At 32.7% G+C, this 23,461-nt stretch overlaps 1 protein-coding gene and 1 pseudogene across 2 annotated transcripts; both read left to right on the top strand.

Moving 5' to 3' along the window:
- The first annotated feature begins 604 nt into the window (after nucleotides 1-604).
- Nucleotides 605-3,621, top strand: LOC148615239 (uncharacterized). The gene is made up of 4 exons (XM_088589953.1): nucleotides 605-898; nucleotides 1,305-1,368; nucleotides 2,181-2,261; nucleotides 3,054-3,621. The coding sequence occupies exons 1-4, from the start codon at nucleotides 617-619 to the stop codon at nucleotides 3,479-3,481; spliced, it is 855 nt and encodes a 284-aa protein (XP_088446079.1). The 5' UTR covers nucleotides 605-616; the 3' UTR covers nucleotides 3,482-3,621.
- Nucleotides 3,622-11,888: 8,267 nt separating this feature from the next.
- On the top strand, nucleotides 11,889-23,076 carry LOC148615238 (organic cation transporter protein-like; annotated as a pseudogene). Its single transcript, XR_015923855.1, has 12 exons — nucleotides 11,889-12,020; nucleotides 14,473-14,566; nucleotides 16,330-16,511; nucleotides 17,084-17,297; nucleotides 17,826-17,929; nucleotides 18,348-18,502; nucleotides 18,809-18,977; nucleotides 19,201-19,413; nucleotides 19,883-20,112; nucleotides 21,807-21,988; nucleotides 22,232-22,380; nucleotides 22,979-23,076. The product of XR_015923855.1 is annotated as an organic cation transporter protein-like (transcript).
- The last annotated feature ends 385 nt before the right edge of the window (nucleotides 23,077-23,461 follow it).

Here is a 23,461-nt window from a genome sequence, read left to right as displayed (position 1 = left end):
TGTTTTCGACGAATCAAGAATCTCCACATCAGTTCTATGCAGTATACCCCAAGGAACATTCATACCAAGTTTGGTTTCAATTGGTCAAGTAGTGTCAGAGGAGAAGATTTTGAAAAGAAATAACATTAAAAATAGTAAAAATCGTTGAAAAAGGGTAATAACTCCAACATGGCTAATCGGATTAAAACCAAAATTTGACCAGAGATAGATCTTATCATGCTGAACTCTTTTATCTATGTCAGAATTCAGCTAAACCTAACGGTTTAGGAAATATATGCGAAAAACTAGTGTCTGACCCCTATTTTCTATTTTAGTAACTGCGGCCATGTTTTTCGACGAATCAAAAATCCCCACATCACTTCTACGCAGTATACCCCAAGGAACATTCATACCAAGTTTGGTTCTAATTAGTCAAGTAGTTTCAGAGGAGAAGAGTTTTGTATAATTGTTAACGACGACGACGGACGCCAAGTGATGGCAATAGCTCACCTAGCCTTGGCCAGGTGAGCTAAAAAAACAAGTTAAACACAAATAGAACAAGACAAACAAAAACAAAACAAAGAAAAAAACTTCCTCAAGTGAGTCGGTTGACCCAGAAACGACCCAGTATGTGCGCATGTCTACTCATTCAAATTCGGAAGTAACTTTGAACACGGATGATTATGTTAGAAACGGAGTGAAAATGAAACCGACACCAAAGCAATTTAAAGTTGCTGCATTGATTATATTTATCATTGACGTTGTTGCTCTTATTATTATCCTTGGTTTATTATGGGGCATGCCAGAGCCGAGCACAATGACAATAGAATGTGGTTACATGTGCCTGCCGTGCACAGATGACCAGACGAAAATGTGTTGTGGTTGCCGAGACGAAATCATGTTAAAATTCATGAAAGAGGTAGGTGAAATAACATTTCTTTGTTTATACATGTAGTTTTGTTTTCGTTTGTTATTGAGTTCGTTGAGGAAGTTAAATGTCCTAGTTTAGTTAAGGTCGATATCTATCTGTCTATTGTGGTTCTAAATTTAGCTTGATTACTTGTAATTTATTTTTATATGAAAAAAAGTAGAACGCGTTGTTCACTTGATATTCAGATTTAAGAATTATTATCGATATTGATTTTTTTGAAAATGAAAGACTTCAAGCGTGAACCGTTTGTTACTTAATATAAATATTATAATAACGCTTATTGCTGTATAAATTAGTCTTTTACACCAAAATCTACCTTAATGAAATGGTGCATCTGTCTTGAAAAAAGAAATATGAACGTGAAATTTTGATTTTTTATATCTTATCATTTCAGACTTTTGAAGAGAAATACCCGGTTGTGTCAAATGATTATGAACAGATGTTCAGCACTGCAAAAGGTACACAACCATAACACATACATGTACTTAGTTTCTCTTACATGCTCAATATTTTGATTTTTTTTCTCATTTTGATGAAAACAAGACCTATGTATAGTAACTGTAATATCTAGTCATATTTATTCAAATTAAATACTTGATATTTAAGATGGATAGTTAAAGTCCACATGTACTTATATTAAAGCCTACCAAGTCAAGTCTAGTACCAACAGTACATGATGGGATTTAGTCTGTCCGTGCTATGTACGTTGACAGTCCCGTTGCTTTGCTTGAGAAATTAGTTCTTTAAGCCATGTTGAGACCATTTTCCCCAATGAATTTGCAAAAATGTATTTTAATTGTGAGTATCCTGGGTGAAGATTAAAATAATAATACCAAGTATAAAGGTTCTCCCTCGTTGCACTTTTTTGTTGTCTTGTGTTGTTTTTGTCGGTTTTTATAACCAATTTCCTCCCCTTTAAGTATGTATAACTTTAATATGTTTTTGTCTCTAATGCATGTACATTTGTATGCAATAGCGATTGATTGTATTTTTAATCCTATGTCAGGTATTCCATGCAACACAGCACGAAAATGTCAGATAAATCGGAAACACCACGCTTTGTAATAGTCTGACACTTTAAGACAGAATGTAAACGCGCTAGCTCACAGAAGCAACAATCTGCAGGTTGGCATGTACACTGTTCTGACTTCAAACTACAAGTAACCACTCGCTACTCTTTCTCGTAAATGCCGCGTTCTTTATCAGTCTGCTATTTAAAAAAGTATCCGCTGAAGTTAAGTACTATAGTTAGATTTTATTGATATTACAGTAAAACATCAGAATGGTTCCATAGCAGATTATAAGCCTGTAGCACATCTTGTGGGCGAAAATAACGACATGCCTGTGAATGGTATTATCTTATTTCTTTTCATGATATACATGTAGTTTGAAAAAAACAAAGAAAAAACAACAAAAAAAAAAAAAAAAACGAAGTGTTCGTCTACCTATAATTCGATGTAATAAATGTTAATGTACAGTTTTAGTTAAGAACTAGAATGATGTGGAATATAACACATACAAGTAAAAGAATTGCATATAAAGATATTGTTCAGGCTACTGTGAATACAATTAGAGATTAACGTTAAATTCATGTGGAGACTCATTCGAAAATATGTATCGCGTGAACTTTTTCACAAGATCGCATTGCATAATTAAGATAATTTTCATGGAAACAATAAGAAAGTCATGTGAAATTAATCAATATCGTAGTTAAAATAAATTGACCCGAGATATTCAAAACATTAAGATACATTTGTTACCTATAAAATATCAAAACAAGTGAAACCCAAATAAGTAAGCCATAAAAAGCAGGGAATAGTCGTTATGTCTGATGAAAACCTATTTCCATCTCGGGCAACGTTCTTCTTTCGTGTTGTAATCTAGTAGGTATACCATCAAAACTGCAGGCAGTTTGTGTATTATAATGCATTACCCTCTCTTTGGTTTGTTCTCAGAAAGCTTTTTGTTTTCTTGTTTAATTTACTCAAGATGGAGTATATTTAAATTTAAATCTCTAGTTTGTTGTGACCATTATTCACCATTTTATGCTTTCACAGTAAGTGGATTATATTGTATCATGTATCTTCTATAATTCTTTGTTACTACCAGAAATCATTCTTATATTAATGACATTGTTTTCCAGTTAATGAATCAATACTACCTATTAGGAAGTGGCAGAAGGGTAAAAATTGTTTACTGTTAAATGGCGTCAGCTTCCATAGAGGGCGCTTTCGCGTGCCCGTTTCCGGATATTACCATGTTTACAGCGGCATAGACTTTAACTATCAGTACAAGAAAGGAAATAATAGTTCACTACTGGTGCCAGCTAAACATCACATGTTGATTCATGCAATTTTCAAGTCCAATGTTAAAAATTTCGGCATCGAAGAAAAGATAGTGTGTACTCAACACCCGTATGAGATGTCAAAAAATGAAATGTTCTCCAGGTATGACACTTACGTTGGGGGCGACTTTTATTTCGAGGCCGGTGATGAATTATACGTGAAAGTTGAAAACATCTCATATGCATCTAGTCCTCCTAAAAACGTTTTTGGTTTACATTTTATTTGAACTTTTGTTTCCTTACTCATCTGTATTGTTGATTATTATCCTTGTTTTGTTAAGTTTTTCTTGTTATAAACGAACATGTCTTGTTATCCTTTTAGCTGTGTACTATCGTTTAGAAATAAAAATAAATGTATTATACTGAAGCCAACTACATATTTTACCTATATCAAAGGTCGAGCCTTCATATGTATGTTGTGATAAGGTACAATATCAGACGGTTTAATCCTGGTTTGTCCACTTTTAATTACCCCAATTATAAATCAGTTGTACAAACAAAAAAGATAAAGGGTACACTGACCATGAATTTGTATAGTCCGTTTCTATGTGTGTCATACATGTATGTTTCTATGTGTGTCATACATGTATGTTTCTATGAATACTTGAAGCAATAGTTGCTTGCTTTTTTTAATGTGTAAAAATGTGGAATAAAGAAGTTCATATCTTAATATTTTTTTTAAATATTACAAAATACTACCAAACAGTCTATACTAAAGAAAATGTTTTTATGTCATCTTTTTACTTATCTTCCAAATGTTCTGGTAGAAGTGGCCACTTTATAAGTACAATTAATAAGTAAGAAACTAAATGAAAATTGAAAAAAAAATCAATTTAAGGAAATATCTTCTTTTTTTTTTTAATTATCAGACATTAACATGCAAACATAATATAAAAATATTCAATTTCAGTATTAATGATGTAAAGGGTATGATGAAGTACAAATTTTAAAGATTTTCAATTGATTTTTTCACTAAAACCGTGAGTTTATTTCCCGCGACTTTTTTTCCCTGTGACTTTTTATAATTGTTTTGTGTGACTTTTGTTCCTTAACTCGTTTATAACTGTTGCTGATATATGAAAATGAATTTTCTGCTCTGAACATGAGCTAAGTTTTTGAATACTAAAATAATGATGCATGCGCCCTGTGATTGCCGTTTCACAACTGTCCAAGGAGACATTTTATTTGACCTTATTGTATAAATCTGTCTGTTATTTTGACTCAGGTTGCTATATTTGGTTCTGTATAGTAACATAGTGCATATATTATGCATATTTTTATCATCATATTTTCCTATTATTTATTTATTCATTCATATTCGTATTTTTTCTATCATTATTGTTTAAAGCTCTTATTTACACATAACGAATTTTGTGTACTATTTGTACATTTATTGGTAACCTCTATCTAGGGAGATGCATATTCCTATTAATTTAATAGTTGAACATAATATTCTTTATCAGATTTTACAGGGAAAATACAGGTAAAAATTATACCTACATTTCAGAAACAAACTTTAATCGTTAAAACAACACAACAAACTATGTTTATTTAAACCATTAATTAAAAGTGGACAAACCAGGATGACACCTATCAGACGGAAAATTAAGCGCAATGCGTCAGCGGACAAACCGACAACCTGGTACAATACAGTCATTTACTTATAAAAATATGTAAAAGACTTATAAGAACAAGAAACATGACAATTTATCAAACTATGATTAATTATTTTTTTTCAGTTTAAGTTGACATGTGTCCAATAAAAATCTTCGCATTGAACACGGGAAATGGATAGAAAGAAAAATAAATTGTTCAGGTGAAGCCTTCAAAAGTCTCCATCGTGTGAAATTTCTAGATCGATAGGTATGCTCTGAAATATGGATTAGGATGTTTTTTTGCACATTTAGGCCAATATCTTGAAAACCACAAAAGATAGAAATAAAGTTTCAATGAATAAAAATGTCTACAAAAATCTCAACTGGGTGGCAGTCGTAGGACACATTATTCCAATTAAAGACAAATCACACTATTGTTTATGCGCATTTTGTGGCGCAAACTATTGTATCTTAGTCGATTTGTGGCGATGCTTTTTGGTCTCACTGACCACTTCTAACGTTTCCATTACTTTACATGTTTAAAAAGTAATTTTTAAAGTCTCACTGTGAATTCTCAGGACAAATGACACCTTAAAGTTGCATACCGTTGCAAAGCTTGGAAAATAAGGCCATTTGACCCGGAAGTGGTTAGTGAGACCTTAAAAACATTTTATGAGTTTTTATGTTTTTCTTTTTTTACATTTTATGAAAGCTTGTGGTATTGTGAGTCTAATAAGACCAAAACTATCAAAGCCAGCACTACACAGTATTGTAGAACTGCCTAATTTTGGTTTTGTAATCTGATGCTTAGTAACATTTATCACTTTAAAAAATTGTCAAGCATCTGTAAATCTATATATCTAGAAATAGCTCAAGGCCAAGGCCTTCAGGATGCAGTAAACATTTTCTGGAAAAAAATTACCCATAGCATATAGGGTTACCATAGAAACCATGCAAAAATATGCGAAAATTTGCAAAACAGTTCATAAAATCAGGTTCAAAAATATCAAAATTCCCGCAAAATATCTGAAAGTTTTATTTCAATCCCTGAAACTGTTCAAACTTTTCTCTTCAAAAACCCCTTCCTCATATGGGCATCGCCGGTTAGATTTTGAGCTATTTCACTTTGTAATCCACTTATTAAAGTTAGCATGGTAAAAAACTGACTTACTTTCACTTTCACAATGAAGTCAAATTGTCATTGAAAAAAAGCCCCTTCAACATTGAAAATATATAAAACATTGCAAAATACTTTTAAAAGTCCCCCTTTTTCAGAAAATGTTTTATCAACAATAGATTCTTCATTTTTAATCACTATAGCAACCACCGGTTTCCATTTATGTCATTTTTCATCCCTAGCCAAAAGTGGAAAACTAAACTAAACTGTGGAGTGCTGGCTTAATTTAGCAGAATGCAATATTAAATATTGTAATTTTCTAGTTATTTCTTGAAAGCTTACCTTCTTACGAGTAAAATGATACAAAATTTATCATAATTGGACAATTGATAACAATTTTAGAGGCATTCTCATACTAGGCTATCTCCTCTTCATTAGTGGAGAACTTTCCTTATACCTAAGTGCAGATATGCATTTCAATGTTTTGCTATAATCATCTTTTAAATAAAAATTTCCACTTAAAACATACAAAATCACAACCAATTATATACTTATAAACCCTACATTTGGGGTTTTGTAAGCTTTTAACACAGGTTTTATGCCAAAACAGTGCATTTGAAGCTCATCACATAAAAAATCACAGAAATCTGAATGAACTGAAAACCAAATACTAAAAAGTCCACTCCAGGTCTAAGGTTATTAAACCTTTGCTTATTGTGCACTTAAAAGTTGCCCGGTTAACTATTTTACATGTAACCTGCGCAAATATTTAGCTTTTAAAAATATATTTCATTCTTTGTGATGGCAAGAGCCATATTCACACATGAATCAGTTCAATGATTGTTTTGTTAACTTTGCCAAAAATCTGCATACTTGGTTGCTAGGGACTTTTTAGCTAACAACAACATAGGTCCATACCATAAGTTACATTGTTTTAACCCTTGTATCAAAGCATAGCATAAAAACACTAGTTTCTAAGATGTAAAGCAATGTTTTAAATGTGTAGGGGTATAGGCAGCTTCCTTTAAGCCAGCACTCCACAGTATTGTAGAACTGCCTAATTTTGGTCTTGTAATCTGATGCTTTGTAACATTTATCACTTTAAAAATATGTCAAGTATCTGTAAATCTATATATCTAGAAATAGCTCTAGCCAAGGCCTTCAGGATTCAGTAAACATTTTCTGGAAAAACTTACCCACAGCATATAGGGTTACCATAGAAACCATGCAAAAATATGCAAAAATTTGCAAAAAAGTTCATAAAATCGGGTTCAAAATTATCAAATTTCCCGCAAAATATCTGCAATTTTTAGTTCATCCCCTGAAACTGTTCAAACTTTTTCCTTCGAAAACCCCTTCCTCATATGGACATCGCCGGTTAGGTTTTGAGCTATTTCACTTTGTAATCCACTTATTAAATTTAGCACGGTGAAAAATTGACTTACTTTCACTTTCACAATGAAATCAAATTGTCATTGAAAAAAAGCCCCTTCAACATTGAAAATATATAAAACATTGCAAAATACTTTTAAAAGTCCCCTTTTTTCAGAAAATGCTTTATCAACAATAGATTCTTCATTTTTAATCACTATAGCAACCACCGGGTTCCATTTATGTCATTTTTCATCCCTAGCCAAAAGTGGAAAACTAAACTAAACTGTGGAGTGCTGGCTTAATTTAGCAGAATGCAATATTAAATATTGTAATTTTCTAGTTATTTCTTGAAAGCTTACCTTCTTACGAGTAAAATGATACAAAATTTATCATAATTGGACAATTGATAACAATTTTAGAGGCATTCTCATACTAGGCTATCTCCTCTTCATTAGTGGAGAACTTTCCTTATACCTAAGTGCAGATATGCATTTCAATGTTTTGCTATAATCATCTTTTAAATAAAAATTTCCACTTAAAACATACAAAATCACAACCAATTATATACTTATAAACCCTACATTTGGGGTTTTGTAGGCTTCTAACACAGGTTTTATGCCAAAACAGTGCATTTGAAGCTCATCACATAAAAAATCACAGAAATCTGAATGAACTGAAAACCAAATACTAAAAAGTCCACTCCAGGTCTAAGGTTATTAAACCTTTGCCTATTGTGCACTTAAAAGTTGCCCGGTTAACTATTTTACATGTAACCTGCGCAAATATTTAGCTTTTAAAAATATATTTCATTCTTTGTGATGGCAAGAGCCATATTCAAACATGAATCAGTTCAATGATTGTTCTGTTAACTTTGCAAAAAATCTGCATAATTGGTTGCTTGGGACTTCTTAGCTAACAACAACATAGGTCCATACCATAAGTTACAATTTTTAACCCTTGTATCAAAGCATAGCATAAAAACACTAGTTTCTAAGAAGTAAAGCAATTCTTTAAATGTGTAGGGGTATAGGCAGCTTCCTTTAAGCCAGCACTCCACAGTATTGTAGAACTGCCTAATTTTGGTCTTGTAATCTGATGCTTTGTAACATTTATCACTTAATAATATGTCAAGCATCTGTAAATCTATATATCTAGAAATAGCTCTAGCCAAGGCCTTCAGGATGCAGTAAACATTTTCTGGAAAAAACTTACCCACAGCATATAGGGTTACCATAGAAACCATGCAAAAATATGCGAAAATTTGCTAAAAACAGTTCATAAAATCAGGTCTAAAAATATTAAATTTCCCGCAAAATATCTGCAATTTTTAGTTCATCCCCTGAAACTGTTCAAACGTTTTCCTTCGAAAACCCATTCCTCATATGGACATCGCCGGTTAGATTTTGAGCTATTTCACTTTGTAATCCACTTATTAAATTTAGCACGGTGAAAAATTGACTTACTTTCACTTTCACAATGAAGTCAAATTGTCATTGAAAAAAAAAGCCCCTTCAACATTGAAAATATATAAAACATTGCAAAATACTTTTAAAAGTCCCCTTTTTTAGAAAATGTTTTATCAACAATAGATTCTTCATTTTTAATCACTATAGCAACCACCGGTTTCCATTTATGTCATTTTTCATCCCTAGCCTAAAGTGGAAAACTAAACTAAACTGTGGAGTGCTGGCTTTGAAAAATCTTCGAAAAGAGAAAAGAAAACAAAATGTTTAAAGATACTACATGAATACAACAATAACAAATTTGATTATGCCTCAGCTGATTCGGGGAAAGATGCTGAAAAATAATAGATCGTTGTCATGAGGTAAAAGGAGAACCGCTGGAACTTTCAGAGCAATTGAAACCCGGTTGTGAAAATTACGGTGGTGTACTACTGTTTACTAATGTTGTATCAGAGACTCGAAGCGGACTTGGTTCCCTCATGTACGTAATGTGCAATTGTGGATGTTTGAACTAACTTTATTCGGGAAAGGTTCACTATGATGCTTCAAAGTCGTTTAAAACCAGACCAATATTTGATATCAACCCTAAAGCAGCAATAGGTAATTTAAAGAATGTATTTATAATACATAGTCACAAAAATACATAAACTACCAACTTACTTATATTGAAACCCTCAAGTATAAGCGCCTGTGATAGTGTTTTTTTTTACGGAAGGGTGGGGGGGGGGGGGTTGGGGGCATGTAAAAAAAATCCATGGTCCGTGGGTCGATAGAAATCGATAGTGTATTAAACCTTAATATGCCAAAGAGCCTTTACTTCTCTTTGTGTTTACCTTCAGTGCAATCTAATTAAATCAAGATGTATTCTTCATGTATTTGTACAGGGGAAAATTAAAAAAAAAATGTAAAAGAAATAACAAAAAAAGCAAAACAGAAAAAATAATGATTAATTTTAAACAATATGAACATATAATTTCAACTATACATTATGTACATGTATTTACCATTGATAAACTCGCAAATATTGTACAATACTCAAAGTTGACATCGATTGCACGGAACAATTTGTCAGCTGAACATATGATTATGAAAATTAATCTTCTCACATGTACTAGCGCCAAGTATTCCCCAATTAAGGAAAAGAGAACATTGACATGAAGGTTATTTATTTCCTAGAGGTTTTACAATTTTTTTAGGATTCCTTTCAATGTCCCGAATAAAATAACTAGTTTTTAAAAATAAATAGTGAAACAAATATTACTTCTATTTGCGTTTTTTTTTAAACTGTACTTATTTAAGGAGAATGGATATGAAATTCAACTTACTTCGTAGATCTTTTAATAGCTTATTGTATTCTTTTTAAATAAGTATCAGTGTAGATATAGCGACTTGTAAAATCTTTTTGTGTGCTAACTATGGGCTTAAAGTATTAAAAATGTTTAATGTGGTGAATAAGATGTATTTAGAAAATCGACAAGTTGAAAACACTTCTGGTGAAATGTCTAATTATATTCTTTTTACGTTTTTTACTTTTTTTCCTTTCCTATTTTTGGGTACATTTTTATGTGCGTAAGTACATCAATGCTTATATATAAAATATATTCGAAAACATCCAAATGACGAATAGTTTATGTCTATTTCTTTCTGCGTTCGATCACCCCGTCGTTGTGCCCTTTCTTGTGACGTTAGGTTATTGTCGACGTCATAAGCAGGACAGTTGAATTTGAATCTTCAAATTCTTCCTTGGAAAAATAAAGGAAAAGCCTTGGCACTCAAAGGGTTAACAATCACAGTAGTACTATTTATACGATACATAAACATCAAAGAAATGCTGTATGTACAATACAAAATATTAGAGCAGTACATTCTGTACAAATTAGTTACATGTACAATCTCTATTGTACAAAAATAACTAGTAAAAAGTTCATCTATAACGATACGCAAATATAAAAACATTTCAAAATACTAAAATCAGTACATTATGTACAATAATAATAATACATAGTAATCTACATTACATAAACTATCAAAAGAGTACTGTACAACAAAAACGATCAAAGTTGTACATTGAGTTCATTTTGTACAAAACGAAAATATTAAAACTGTGTATAGCCTGCGCCAATACAAAAACATCAACACTGCGCAAACATTTCAAAAACAGAACATTCTTTACAGATCAAAAATATTTAAAAATTAAGCCATACATTCTTACATTCAAGATCATGGAATAATCTGTACAATACAAATTCATCAAGGCAGTGCATTCTTTACTGCAAGAAAATACCTCCCCACAAAAAGAAAAAGAGATTTGATGAATAGACCTACGCCTGTTTTTACCTGGTGTTGTAAATCTGGGTCTTTCTCTCATGCCATTCTGCTCCATATTGACGCCAATGTCATTGACGTCGTTTCCCGTATTTTGTTTAAATGTATCTGCTTTAATTCATATATGTAGTATATTAGGTATAAAATATGTTCCAATTTGTTTTGCTCATGTTACACGTATTCCATGTCTGAGTAAATAAAATCTTGAAAAAATCTTTTGGATGACTGATGATGTGACGTCGTCAAGGGAGAAAAAGGCACAGCAATGGAAATGATTCTAAGCGCATGTGTTGTGATGTTTTGCAACGTTTTCTAACTGACTGGTGCATTGTGGATGTTTTTATGGACAATCATAGTGAAAGTGTTTATTTTTACACATGCTATTTACATCACACCTGGATTACCCTGCCATTTTTTACCAGGATTACCCTGTCCCTTTTTACCTGGATAACCCTGTCCTTACCTTTTTTACCTGGATTTCCCTGCCATTCTCTTCCCTTTTCAAAAGCTACAAGGGGCAATTTATTCCTTCAACAGTTCACAAATGGATTTATATATATGATATGATTCTGACTTTTGATTTATATTTAAGGTTTTAGGATCATGATTGCAATTTTAAAAACATCATATAAATGGGTCTCTTTCTTACTATCTTTATTTGATATTCAGGTGTATTAATACTCATTTATCAGACAAAAGCTGATGAATGTATACATTGTATTTAATATCTTAATCTTACCTGTGATAGATATATGTAACTGTTAATTGTTTACACGTTTGGTTATTACCCAGTCATGAGGTAAACATTGTATCATGTGGATAGATTCAAAAAGGAAAACCTTTGGCTTTATAAAGATATACACGATGTCATATCACCAGTATACGGATGTAGGTTTGTTTCAGTAAATGTATTCTTTTATCGTTTCTTATATTAATTCACTATTGTCTGCAAACATCACAGAGAACATATTGTTTTACTCTGAACAATAATGAATTCAAGGTAGATAATACCTGTTATAAGAGCATTCTTTTCTGTCATCTTGCACAATCTTACGGAAATATATATTTTCAATCAACTACTAGTGTTAAAATGATGTAAAAATAGTATGTTCAAAACATTTTAAAAAAAAGTTTTAACATAAAAATTTGTATGGTTAAATTACAAATATGGACTGTAAAAAGCCCTTTTCAAAGGGGGATAATTGCAGGGAAAATTCTTTCAAAAAGGAGATAATTGGCGGGAAAATTCTTTCAAAAAGGAGAGATAATTGGCGGAAAATTTTCTTTAGAAATATAAAGGGAGTTTTAGTTTTCGGTATCCAGTTCTCTTTCTGAAATATTAAAGAATGTAAGTTAAATGTTCTTCGTATATTTATTATAAATTTTATCTACTTTTTTTTTATAATAGTACGCGAAAAAGCTAAAATTCCTAAAGAATCCATATAAAATGTTGTAAAAATTGCCTTCTTTAAGACTCAGTTATCTCTAAATCGAGTTCGGTGTCCTACGTATTTTTACATTAAAATTCAGAAGTATTTTCATTAAAGGTCATCTTTCAGATAAACGAGACAAATCTACCTAGAAATGCATGTATTAGGTATGATCTACCTTATGGCACCTTATGAAGCATTTCCCTACCTAATGTAGAATTTGTTTGCCTTATTATACACATTTGAACCATATTATTGCTATAGGCTGCCATCTTTGTTCCAGAAATTGGACAATCTCATTTTACTGAGAAATAATTTTACTGTAGGTTCGACAGGAAACCCTATCTGGAGTTACTCCCCTTTGAACAATCATTGTCAATGGCTCAAGAAAATTGCGCTAAAATAATAGAGTGTCCAAAAAGAGAGAAAACCCAATTAATTGATCCTTCTAACTTACAAAACAAAACTGGAGAAATACCCGTGGTAAAATAAAAAAGCATATTTGACAAATGTTGTGGTAAGTAAACAATGTTGTTCCTGAGCGTAGTATCATGCGTGTGAAGGTGTCTTGTGTTTAAATAAATAGATAATTTATATAAGAACACGTACTAATTCCCAAAGCGAGATTTACAAACATGTTCAAGAGTGGATGTTTCAGACGATCCCACTGCAGCTTAGTGTACCAAGATCTACTAGTATTGTACTGTTTATAGGCCAAATTTACTTCTAAAATTCGTTTAGTCCAAAAATTGTGTGTACTGACTTTTATTTTGCAATAAGATTAAAAAAAGGGACAGTTGTAGGTTCAAAGGTGACGGAAGCAATTATAGTCTGACCTAGAACTCCAAAAAGAACAGTTCTATGACAGATTTAGAACATTTTAAGTGCCTGCCCTACTGACAGTTCTAGCGGAGCCAGTTATTATGAACAATTCTCATAGAGTCATTTATTATGACAGTTCTCGTAGAGTCAGTTATTATAACAGTTCTCGTAGAATCGGTTATTACAACAGTTCTCGTAGAATCGGTTATTATGACAGTTCTCGTAGAGTCAGTTATCATGACAGTTCTCGTAGAATCGGTTATTATGACAGTTCTGGCAGAGTCAGTTATTATGACAGTTCTCGTAGAATCGGTTATTTTGAAAGATCTCGTAGTATCAGTTATTATGACAGTTCTTGTAGAGCTGTCTCTACTAGAATTGCTCTCCTAGAGCCGGCTCCTCTAACAGTTCTAGTGGTACAACAATTATCATGGAGCTGGCTCTACGAGAACAGAATTAGAACCGGCTCTAAAACTGTTCTATGACACTTTTAGAACTGTTCTAGAGCTAGCTCTTCTTACAATTTGTTTAGAAATGATTTCATCTGTTAACCAGAAACATCTCATTTTGTTCTATTAACGCACACAGCATATTTAAGGGTTAATTATCCTACCCACTGAAACATTACTCTTTCATCATTCGTGAAATCGTAAGCTGGACAAGTCGTCATGTTTTTGGTGATTAAACAAACAGGATCGTAGAAATATTTACGGAATATTCTTTGTTTACATATTATTTGCAGTACTTGCATCAGTATCAAACCGACTTAGTGACGTCATGAGCCAATCAGAAACTATCGGTAAAAATCAATAAAATCTGACTATGATCTTCCTTCAGATAGGAGAGTTCTACAAGATGGCTATCCACTTATATTTCAAGGATTTCAAACATTGCATAGCCTTGAGCAATTTATAAAGTGCATTTTGCATTAAAGGTTTTTTATTTTTGTTTGTATGTGGGTATGATTTATCATAAAAGCCCAACTTAATGCAAATGTGGTCTTTCCCTTTAAGTCGAGTAAAATTTTGACATCAAATCTAAACCGTTATATATACCACCTTGTCAAATGCCAGTGTTTTGTTATCTGTACAGAGACATTGCTATTTTGACCATGAACTACCAAGGCCAAGTGTCACATCTACACATGTAGTGTTTGTGTCAATATACTGTTTCCAGATCTCTTAAAGTAAGTTAATCAATTTTATGATATACTTAAATACTTTTTTGACTATCGTCTAAACTGAATTCCATTGTGTAGAAATAAACAAAAATAAACAAAAGCCTATCAAAAATAAAGTAGTTTATTAATATATTTTCATTAATCGCATATAAAAAAATTCAGTACAAGTTGAGCCTGAGTACCTTAGTGGTTACAGTGCCTAATTAACAAAATAACAAAAAATAAGATGTCTGATCTCGTATGCAAATAACAAACGTCACACTCTGTTGCCTTGCTTGTTCGGTGACAGATTGATCGGTGCAATGAACAGTTGCTAATCTCAGTTATACAAGTGTATGTTTAATCTTTCTAAAACAAAAATCGTGTGCACAATATATAATTTTGTTACTTCAGTCAAATTATAATCGTAATTGTATATTTCATTCAGAAATACCCAATCTTATAAGCAATAAAGCGATATTTTAGGTTTTAACTTTACCCTCGGCTATGATTGAACAAATGTGGATCTTGGTTTCATATATATGACGTATTCACGTATGAAGTTTACATTTCCACCATTTAAAACCATGGAAATCAGCGTTCTACAATGTTCATATAATGTTAAAAGAAGCTTTTGCTCTTTTGATTAAGCTAAATATTAAAAATAAACATATATATACATGTTTAACAGTAACCCCATGGACTCATATCTATTAATAAGATTATTTGTAAACTTGCGCTTAACATACATTTTATACTTATTTAAAATCAGTTTCTTCATTTCTGTTTTAACATGGGACTCAGACCTTTTTGAACTGATTTTTAGGAATGTTTAACCATGTAATATTTTCCACTGTGACCGATTCAAGAGGTTGATGTGGTCACGCCAAAGTACTTTAACCCCGCGGCATTTTTACGTCTGTGACTGTCCAAAGTCAGGAATTTCTGGCCGCTATATGTCTAGTTTCGTTTTCACTTTCAGTTTACTTTTATGTTGTTTGAGAATATAGGGCAACTTTTTCGCTGTACAATGTACCTGTGCATAATGTTGTTTTTGAGCCAACTGCAGTCAACCTTGTGGTGTGAGGGTTTCTTCGTCGTTCATTGTAGACCTATGGGTGGCTTTGAGCTGAATTTTTTCATCACGGTGGGCTTGTTGTCTCTTTGATATATTCACCATATCCATTCTCGTTATATTCGTTGCAGAAAGAATAATTTTGACTTTTTTTTTATATTTGATTGTCTTATCGTTCTTCTCTCTCAAGTTTCATAAGTGATTGTTAATATTTTTCACGTGCCAATGAACTGAGTTGGTCTATATAAATCAACAATCAACATTGCCGGGTTGACAAGTATGTTCGTTACATATCGTATACTGATGTTATTTTGCTATATCTACTGGATATCTTAAATTTGTTAACAAATCTTACATTTCTTAATTGTCGAGTGTATAAAGATTATGGCTATCTTCCTCATTTATCACCTACTTGCGTTGGAAGTTTCACTAACCGTTCATGAAGAAAGTTTCCCTAACCGTTCATGAAGAAAGTTTCCCTAACCGTTCATGAAGAGTAAGCCGGAAAATCAAAACACAGAACACAAACAGATTTAAACCTTAAACTTAAAAGACACCAGAAACGACTTCTTTTTTAATAAATGGACCACATTTTGAGGATTCATTGGTGGATTAATAGTAATAGTTGATAATATCAATAGGATGTTTGACTTCGAGTATGATTTCATTAAACAAGTTGTCATGCTGGGCAACATTTTTTTTTATTCTGCTGTAGGACCTGTTCAGCTATCAATAAAATTCGAGGTAGCCAGTGATGAAGTTTGACGATATATTGGTTAACATTGGACAGTTTGGATTGTATCAGAAACGACTCTATTTGCTGTTATGTCTTCCTGCTATAAGTGCTGGATGTTACATGATGATGTTGGTATTCGTCATGCATGCGCCGGATCACAGGTATAACATTAATCGTCATGCATGCATGGGATCACAGGTCATTGGTGACTTCAGGTATCAAAATATTCGTCATGCATGTAAAGGATGACACAAATCAAACAGATGTATATGTACATTTGTTTCGTAATGTGGGGAAAAGAGTAAAAAAATGAGAGAGAGAGAGAAAAAAAAAGAAAGAAATTTACCAATGTAACCATCATTCTTTCGCGAAAAAAAGTATTCAAATAATTCTAAAATTTCCATTTAAATACCCTCGAACTAGACGAGAAAATGATTACAATGATATCTATCGCCTCTGGTTTACAGCCATGATCATGTTGAATACAGCTGTACATTGTAAAAAAGTGACAATTACAACCTTAGTTATGAGAGAATAGGTATGGTGTATATGACGAAGAGACAACAACTCCACCAGGAGGAAAATGTCCCATGTTTGATACTGAATAAGCGTACAAATATAAGCAAATCTCAAGTGACATTCACAATAATATATAACTTCATCAAAGCTGTATTGCATTAAAAAAATAATCAATAGTAACATGTATACAGATCGTTTTATATCCGTTGTCTAGATGCCAAATTCCGGGAATGACCAACGACACATTTGATGTACAAAACCAACATCATGCCGCTGTAATAAATCGGACAATACCACCTTCTGATGACGAAATACACAAATACGACAGATGTCACTTTTACATGTACACAAACAGCAGCAGAGAACTAGCCAAATGTTCCAAATGGGTTTATGATACAGACACCTTTCACGAAACATATACCTCAAAGGTTCGAACTTTAGAAAAGTGTTATCATTTGCCTTATATACACAAACAGGAGATCTTGTATTCTCGTATGGATATATGTAGTCTCGTATGGATATAGCAGTCTCACTATTCACATTTAATTTATGTTATCGGAATGATTTATCATGTTAATCTATAACTTATATGCTTACAACTTACTGTTATTGGTAAACTGCTTGTTAAGACTTCATGTACAACTGAAACACAAACTTTCTTAATTCTTACCAGTCTATATTATAATATTTACACGTAAGTTTTTCCATATTGGGTTAGTTATTGGTCCAAGGCTAGCCATATTGGGTTAGTTATTGGTCCAAGGCTAGCCATATTGGCTTAGTTATTGGTCCAAGGCTAGCCATATTGGGTTGAAGAGTAGGCCAATATGAAAAACATTAATACTATAGAATTGATAAGCTAAGTACTACAGTAACCAAAATAACTACTTTGTTTTTTAAGTTGTAATCTTTTGAAATAAAAATGTCAATTGACTCCTTGACATTACTTGTTACAGATGAACCTAGTGTGTGACGACGCGCTACAAGCTTCAAATGCCCAGATGATATTCTATGGTGGTGTACTAGTTGGTGACTTATTGATCGGTATTTTATCCGACAAGTATGGACACAAATCATATGTCATATTCAAAAATATTTTTACCATTACTGGGCACTACATGAGTACACGATTAGTTAGGATTAGTTCTGTTTATTACCATTTTTGTCAAAATTGTAAACTTAAATGTGGTTTGATTTTTTAAGAACAATCACGCTTTGCATAAGTGACAAAATATCAAATTGCTAGTTTAAGACATTACGGTTATAACCTAGTAGCATTTCATTATTAAAGCATGACAATTGTATGTTTGTGGTATAAAATCTTTTCTTGTTCTGGGATCTACCTCATGACAAGTTCTTTCACTTAATGATACATTTGCATCAGTCAATGTTGCTTTCTAAATTCTTACTTGAAGAATTGTTAAATCTTATTATCTGCTATAACTGAATTTCCTACTGTTTTCATTTCCTTTCTTCAGAATAGGGCGAAAGAAAGCGTTCATGATCTCCACAATTATAACCTTAGCAGCAGCCATTGGGGTCGCTTTCTCTCCTTCCTTCGTCGTATTTGTTCTCCTCGAGTTTATCATCGGAGGTGCTCATCATGGTGGATTTATGATATGCTGTGTTATGAGTAGGTGATCACAACAAGTGCATTCTTATCGATAATTGTGTGCAGTAACCATGATTTTTTTATGACTCTAAAAGTCAGTATTGTTTGATTGCCACCTTTGAAGTCAGTATGACGATAAATTCTTAATTATCTGTTTATATTGTTGAATTTTACTTTTAATACAAAAGTCTCAACTACGATTTTTTTTGTAAAATTTTATGAGACCCCTTTAATGCTCATCAAGACTCCTTGAACGCATCCAATTTTATATTTTGAACAGTAGTTTATTATTCTTTACTATAAAAAGACCCTTGTATATATATTCAGGTGTTGAGTATGTCGGTCCATCGAAAAGAGTTGTGACAGGAATACCAATCCATATGTTCTTCGCCGTAGGAATTATATACATAGCAGGAATGGGTTACTTCCTACGTAACTGGTTCTACGTCCAGCTAGCTGTTGCAGTACCTTTTGCAATATTTTTACTGTATTGGTGGTATATATGTTTTCTATGTATTATCGTTATTGAATATGTGCAATTCAAGGATTACAATTCCACGTCTAGATGTACGTTTAGTTATCGGTTTAACTTTGATCAGTAGAAGAAGATTTACACACGGCACATTTCGACATAAGTTCACTATTATGAGAAATAATACAATAATGGTATAAGAAGCAATTAAACATTTTTCCATTTCAGACCTATTTTCTGATTCCAGGTTAATTCCAGAGTCGTCCAGGTGGCTTATTAGTAGTGGGAAATATGAAGAGGCAGAACACATAATTCAGCGAATAGCCAAAGTCAACGATAAAAAGATTCCATCCAGGATAATTGATGAAAAGACGTAAGATGTGCCGAAGTCAGCCAATATACACCAACTTTTTTCCACGCCTGAGATGGCTAAAAGAACATTGATTTTGCTGTGGAATTGGTATGATCCACTGAATTCAGTCACTTATCATAAGTACACATAATTACGATCATGCAGTTTGAATAAGGAATAAGTCCAATTAAATGTCATACGAAAAAAAAAATGAAATCGTCTTATACCTGACACCCCCATTTTGCAACTCAAACATTTTAGAGGTTATTTATCCGACGTAACTGCGATTCCATTGACAAACATTGACTGAAGTATGATCTATGAAAATAAACTCTATTTCGCTCAGAATCTTTTAAATTACGCATGATATTTGTTCTTCTTTCTGTCCTTGGTTTCATAAAAAAATATAAAATTGAGATTTTCTCAAATTCTTCAGTTTCCAGTGATTTGATGGATCGAAGTTCGAGTTGAGGAAGGATTTTAGAAAAGTCTCAATATGATTTTTTTTGCAACTGGGCACAGGACTTCATTTCATTTTGACTGCTCATTTATTCATTTACATATTAACCGTTTTCAGGATAGTGATTGCAATGGTTTATTATGGAGTAACTATGCATACTGGTGGCAATATTGGCGGGAATTTCTATTTAAACTATTTTATTCTTGGTATCGTTGAAATACCTGCAAAACTCTTCGTGATGGCGACATTAAATAGAGCTGGTAGAAAGAAAATCCACTTTTTATGCATGGTCATCGGAGGTTCAGCATGTATTTCAACTATCTTCACTGTTATGTATGGAGGGAAAGGTAAGACTAGGTTTCTTCTTCTCTTATTTTATAGATACGTTTTTTTATAAATCAGTTTAGAATTCGTATGCATAGATTCGATCCGATCGATTTATAAATGAGAGAACATGCAACCGACCAACTGCAGAATACATACAGAGGTAATATTTTCTTATATATTTTAGCATCAAGAATATTCAGATTGATTATACATAAAACATACATGCACTTGTTCATGGCTGTATTATAATTGTTATATACATTTTTTTAATTAAAAGAAAATTAGATGTTATTATAACTATCTAACAATTGAATTTTTATATAGCATAATCATAGTGACATAGTACTGAAGAAAAAACAGTAACACATAAGAAATAACAAAAAAAGTAATATAAAAAATTAAGAGTGTCATGATGTGTTTTTTAAACAACCTTTAAGAAGTATAAACAACCCTTGAGCTGGCCGAATGATCAAGGGCGCTGGACTTTGTGCAGGCGGTGTTGCCAAAGATGTCACAGCGGTACGAGTTCGAGTCCTGCGGGGGAACGACCAAAAATTTGCTTCACAAATTTGACAGTTCTAACATCGTTGGGATACAGGGAAGATAACGTAAACTTGTAGAAGGGTCTGAAAAATTCCCAACGATGTTGGAACTGTCAAATTTACATCATTAATTTGATCCCCTATCCTACATAATAACGCCTAGATGAACTGTCCCGTACTACCATGCATCGTGTACTAAGTTACAGCCCTAGATTAATCCTACGAGGAGGAATGACCCGGCTAGGGAAAGCTATATTTTTATATAGCCTAGCTGGCCGAGTGGTCTAGGGCGCTGGACTTCGTGCAGGCGGTGTTGTCATAGATGTCACAGCAGTACGAGTTCGAGTCCCGCGGAGGGAACGACCAGAAATTTGCATCGCAAATTTGACAGTTCTAACATCGTTGGGAATTTTTCAGACCTTTCTATATATATATATTATGCAAAACATAACAACAAATTAAATAAACGTCTAAATATGTTTATCATCATCAGAAGATGGTAAAATTTAAATTGAATATTTCGGATAACTGATATCCTTCCTCCTCATAAAACTATATGAGCATAAAACTCACAAAACTTCACGAGCATGAAACCCACAAAGTTCAAGATCAAAACAGATTTAGAAGCTGAATCGCGTGGGTGATTGTACCTTTATCAAAGACTCATATAAGCAACTGATATAATAGTACGGCGTATTAATGCATAGCAAGTAGTGTTGTACCAGCCTTAGACCAAGACCTAAAAATGATTTATTTTTTCTAGTTAATTCCATCTGGAGAAGTTGTTTGCAATTTCTTCATCCAAAAGCTTTCCCGAGATACTCTTTTACATTTTGACCAGTTTTTATTATGTTCTATGATCGTAACAACAATGTTGTGGAGATCCTCCTGGGTGTGTCCGGCGGATCTAAGATGGCGACTTAGAGGGAGGTCTGGTTTGCAATTATAGTTACTGCGATGACCATTCATACACCATCATTTATAAAAGATATGACTGCTTACTTACAGAAGATGAAGGCTCTGAATCCCCTTCCACCAAACACCACTCTGGTAACTATAGACATTACATCTCTCTATACCAACATTCCTCACTCTGATGGTATCGAAGATGTAATTTTCAATAAAGTGTCTTTTTAATAAATACGATGGTATACTTAACTCCCTTTTAACAGATCTGCAACCACTGACGTTGATATTTTCTATCATTGGAAAGATGGGATCAGCAGCTGCTTTTGGTATTATTTATGTTTACTCCATGGAGCTCTACCCAACAGTAGTAAGAAACAGTGGAATGGGCCTCAGCTCTTGTATAGCAAGACTCGGGGGCATGGCTGCTCCGTACATCGCTCAGTCCGTAGGTGATCCGTATTTTTATAGTTCTTGTGTACAATTTTTAAAAATTAAATTATCGATAAAAGGGAGTACATTGTATGTTGCTTCATGTTATTCTTAACTGTTAAAGCATGTGTATCAGCACAGATTGTGTAGTTTATAAAAACGTTTAAAGTAATTTGTAGAGTCAAGAGCGTCGTCTCAGAATATGTAAAATATAATACATTTACAGCTCTTGTGATCAATTCATTTCTGATAATAACAGGGTGACACAGTAGGAGGAAAGATAGGTCAAGCTTTCCCATTGGTCATATTTGGTGGGTGTTCGGTATCTGCAGGGCTCCTTTGTTTGCTTCTTCCCGAAACATTGAACAGGAAATTACCGGAGACCATAAAGGAGGCCCATGATTTCAGGTTAGATACTATTTTAAAGGAACCACTTTTTAGGTTAATGTATGAATCAATTTCATCATTACATTGTGTTTTATCGGGTTGTGATACTTTAAACATTTCTAAATATTACATTTATGTAGAATATAAGACGAGGACTGTGAATGGCTAAAGATAATCTGAGGGAAGTGAAGAAATTTGTCGACACGGAAGTAGACGATTGCGGAGGTGCTGTTTTGTCTAAAATACAGCATTGCCTAAAATCATATTACTTTCTGAAATGTCTGTATCGAAGTTGATTTCCCCGCTTTTTTATGCTTTCTTAATATTACCCACAATATAATAAAAACAATGAAAATGGCAGCAAATGTTGGATTTTACAGAAAAGGCATCTTAGCAACCAATACCGGAATATAGAAAAAAGTAAAATAAATTTTAGGGAGAAATAGTTATGACATTTTATCAAATAAAACTATTCACCATCAAAACAATATTCATTAAAAAATGTCACCAAATAATTAGCTGATTCGACAACTTTGAGTTATTAACAGTACATTTACCTAGAAGAAATAAAGATACGTTTTCATAAATATGTATATTATGATATAATCTTGTATTTCAGGAAACAAAGTGAACAAGACAGTAAAATGCAGCTTAAAACATAAAATCATTTGATGTTAAGTTCATACTTCATGTCAATTAAAACCATTTTCAAATCGATATCATTTTCCTCTTTATTTTTAGAATATTGTAGTTAACTGTTATACTTGTTTGAAGTAGAATTCTTTTATTTGAACGAATGCAGACTTCAAATATTATATTGACTTGTTGGAATCATCAAACAACTTACTTTTCAAAACCTATAAATCCGTTATTAAAGGTTTAACTTAATACTTATTCCATTTCTAATGTCAGTTTATCTTTAGATCTTACAACACATATCAGAAACGTACATATAAATAAGGATTTCATTTCTCAATGTTTGACATGTGATTGACTCCATCACTAGTAATTATCTTCCGTATTCTTTGTATCTGTTAGACGCTACACGAGAAACTCGACAATTGTTTCTAGAATGTGTATGGGTTCGTAACCATCATTTCCA

The sequence above is a fragment of the Perna viridis genome, chromosome 6 (genome assembly GCF_037379345.1).
Source record: "Perna viridis isolate PV_CMFRI_1.1 ecotype Kerala chromosome 6, ASM3737934v1, whole genome shotgun sequence".
In the NCBI taxonomy this organism is placed as follows: domain Eukaryota; kingdom Metazoa; phylum Mollusca; class Bivalvia; order Mytilida; family Mytilidae; genus Perna; species Perna viridis.
The sequence above is the reverse complement of the archived record's forward strand: the minus strand, read 5'-3'. Positions and strand labels throughout refer to the sequence as shown.